The sequence below is a fragment of the Apaloderma vittatum genome, unplaced genomic scaffold (genome assembly GCF_000703405.1).
Source record: "Apaloderma vittatum isolate BGI_N311 unplaced genomic scaffold, ASM70340v1 scaffold12799, whole genome shotgun sequence".
Taxonomy (NCBI): Eukaryota; Metazoa; Chordata; class Aves; order Trogoniformes; family Trogonidae; genus Apaloderma; species Apaloderma vittatum.
In genome coordinates, this window is record NW_009737025.1 from 1 (window position 1) to 3,264 (window position 3,264).

Consider the following 3,264-nt stretch of genomic DNA (forward strand, 5'->3'; position numbering starts at 1 on the left):
GCTTGCCTTTTATATATATATATATATATATTCAACATATATAAATCCTCCTATTTCACAAATTGGGTTTTCATTTAGACCTTTATCCAAGTGCCAGCATGATACACTCCCTTTTTCACCCCAAAATAATCCCAAGTAGAGTCCTATGCAGCACAGAAAATTATTTAACTGCTCGTGAATATGATGTGCAAAGTCTTCTGACTTGTTCCTGTTCTGACCTCGGCAGCTGTTCTCTGTTGACTCAAGTAGAGCATATTAACAAGTGTATTAGACAATTAGGAAAAGGCAACTGTCTTCATCAAAAGTTTCAAAGCTAGCCATGCCAGGATGTAAAATTCAGTTGCACATGGCAATAGCCCCAAATAAAATCAGTCCCCAGGTTGTGTGTAAAGCTGTATGTAAACTGACACATAAAAGATAATTGCTTTTTTTTTTTAATTTTAATCCACTGCAGGTCAGCAGAAGATGGGGAATATATATAGTCTGTAGAGATACTAGTGACAGAACTAGAGGGAATGGCTTCAAGCTTAAACAAGGTAGGTTTAGACTAGACACTAGGAAGAAGTTCTTCACGGAAGGAGTTGTGGGATATTGGAACAGGCTGCCCAGGGAGGTGGTTGAGTCGCCATCCCTGGAGGTGTTTAAGCATCGCTTGGATGTGGTGTTGGGTGATATGGTCTAGGGGTGAACTTGCGAGTAGGGTTAATGGTTGGACACGATGATCCCAAGAGTCTTTTCCAAACTGGATGATTCTGTGATTCTGTGATTCTGTGATATCCACTTAATTTTCCAAAGATAATTATGGTTAACGTTGAAACCAGCAAACAAGGCAAAAGAACGGCATTTTTATTTTATCTAATGGGACTCTTCTCCCCATTACTGCACTCTATTTCTTTTTAAAACAACCAAGACGAGAGCACTTACTTTAAGTAACCAAGTGAGCACAGAGTCACGATAAGGGACAAATTTGTTCTTGTTCTTGCCAGCAGCCTGATCTGCCAGGGCAGAAATAACCAGCCCAAGAGTTGTGAGGGATCTGCACGGAGAATACAAGCAGTAACAAGTGTAAATATTTATAAGCCAAAAGCATATTGAGACAGTCGCTTTCTAGAAGTTCCTAGCACCGCTTTGCTCATTTTTCTCTCACAGAAGCCCTACTCCTTGTTGTCAGTATGTTTTCAGCCTTAATAATCACACCTTCACAACAGGATTGCACGATAGTTGCAGGAACACAAGTTAGGGAGCCAAGTAGCTCAGTCGGTTGGAGCGTGGTGCTGATAATACCAAGGTCGCCGGTTCGATCCCTGCTTGGTCCCCATGTGTTGCCTGATCTAGTTGAGAGGCGTCCCTGCCCATGACAGGGAGGCTGGATTAAACGATCTCTAAGGTCCCTTCCAGCTTAGGCCATTCTGTGATTCTACAGAATGAAAATCACCATTTTAAGCAGGCAGTTTTCCTTCAAATCTATAAGGGTGCTGTAGGTCAGAAAGAGAAGAAAGAGAGAAGGGAGGAAGAAAACAGGCTACAAGAGTTTATACTGGCTTTATTCTGGTTTACGAGCGCGCTGTATTTAGCAGTCATGATTGTACTGATGAAAAAAAGGAAAAGAAAGGCTCAGAGGGTCTTACTTGTTAATGTTGCTTCCTTCTTTCAGCCTGTCTCCTGCAGCACCCGTCTTGGTTGCCCTTTCGCTACCTGCTAAGTCCACCAGACTGAGCTTGCCCACCTTCTCACCCGATGTCTGCAGAAGGAACCAGAGAACAGCTACTGTTAGGTCACTCAGATTAAGTTAAGTGAATTTTCAAACAAGACTCCAACTTTGTTTCTCGGTGTAGACTCTCTACAGCTGTTCTGACATCTTTGGAAGTCAGAGGACTTGAATAATATTCAGTGATAACACACTGGTTGATGAAAATCATTACAGCTGCCGAAGTCTCCTGTATGCCAACAGGAAGACAGTAACATGTATTTCAATCCTGTAACAAAGATTTTGTCATAAATCCTTCTATCGCATTTGACCCAAAACGACATTCGGAAACACTCCACGATCTTCATACGTCGATTTGAAGAGCTAACACTGTCTTTGAGAACAGTTTGCTTACGTCATGCTTTTCTGCAGCAACTACGGCTTTGGCACCTCGGTATCACAGCCGTAAAGCGCTGCGTTCCGCTGACTGCACGGGATAATTAGAATGCTTTCAAAAATGCCTCTCGAAACACAGCGCGATCATCAGGCCATACTGACACATGTCATTTCCAAGAGTGAAAGGACCAGCAGATGGGAAAGCAGAGAAATCTGTTCCAGAACCTCGCACAGCGGTTACTGGAAGATGTAGAAAAAACATTCGGAGTTGTCACCTTGCATCCAGGCTGACCATGACCACACAAAAAACACATGTGGTAAGTATGTAGTATAGCCTCAGCAAAAATGAAACGACAAACTACGGCAAATCAAGGAATTTAGTATCGTACGACTGCTGAGTTGAAGTGCAAAACAAATCCAAATAAAGAAAGAGGAAAACTGTTTAGATAAGAAGATCAGTGGAGACTAAGAAATCACAAAGAAACAAGTCCAAATGCTCATTATGCTTTACGTTGTATTTAATATTTAGGGACATTGATGCCTTAGATTTGCTTTGTAGACACTCAAAATTTCTCCAAGGCTTTGTGGACATTAAAGAGTTGCCCAAGCAGAGAATCTATCAACAGCCTTTAAAGAGTTTGGGTATAAGGGATCTATTTCAACTGTAGTTTAGCACTGTTTTCTGGGAGGGATTAAATAACATTAACATACATGTATTTCACACACTCCTCTAAGGAATATTTACACACAAGGAAATGTAAAGAACATTCCCATTAAATGTGCGTACTGTCACATTTAAATGTCTTTCAGATATTTAACATATACACATTAAAATATTACTGTTGTACAATGCAAAATTTTTTAAATGACTAAGTGTTTCTGCTTATAAAGTTGACGATTTACACATATTTGCATGAAATAACCCTTTAAGGATATTATGAGACATATACTCAGGTGGTATTTTATTTGTCATCCATGCATTATATCTTTAGTTTCTGCTCCAAGTCTGTACTACACACTTGCTTAAAAAGAAATCTTCTTTAGCTTGGATGCCAGGATTAGGAGATCCTTCCTGCACCCTCCAGCAGGTCTGCTCCAACTTGGGGCCTGCATTTTGCTTTCCATTTAAAAAAATCCCAACAAAACGCATTTCACTTACAAATCTACTAAAATTGATTTCC

At 40.5% G+C, this 3,264-nt stretch overlaps 1 protein-coding gene across 1 annotated transcript in view; it reads right to left on the bottom strand.

The window, feature by feature from the left end:
- Nucleotides 1–857: 857 nt before the first annotated feature.
- The window catches only part of LOC104279795 (kinesin-like protein KIF13B), a 9,435-nt gene continuing 7,028 nt past the window's right edge, over nt 858–3,264 (bottom strand). Inside the window, exons 7-8 of the mRNA XM_009877204.1 lie at nt 1,629–1,741; nt 858–1,036 (exon numbers count right to left, since the gene is read on the bottom strand). Coding sequence (XP_009875506.1) covers nt 877–1,036; nt 1,629–1,741 — 273 coding nt within the window. The 3' untranslated portion in view covers nt 858–876. The remainder of the gene's footprint in view (nt 1,037–1,628; nt 1,742–3,264) is intronic.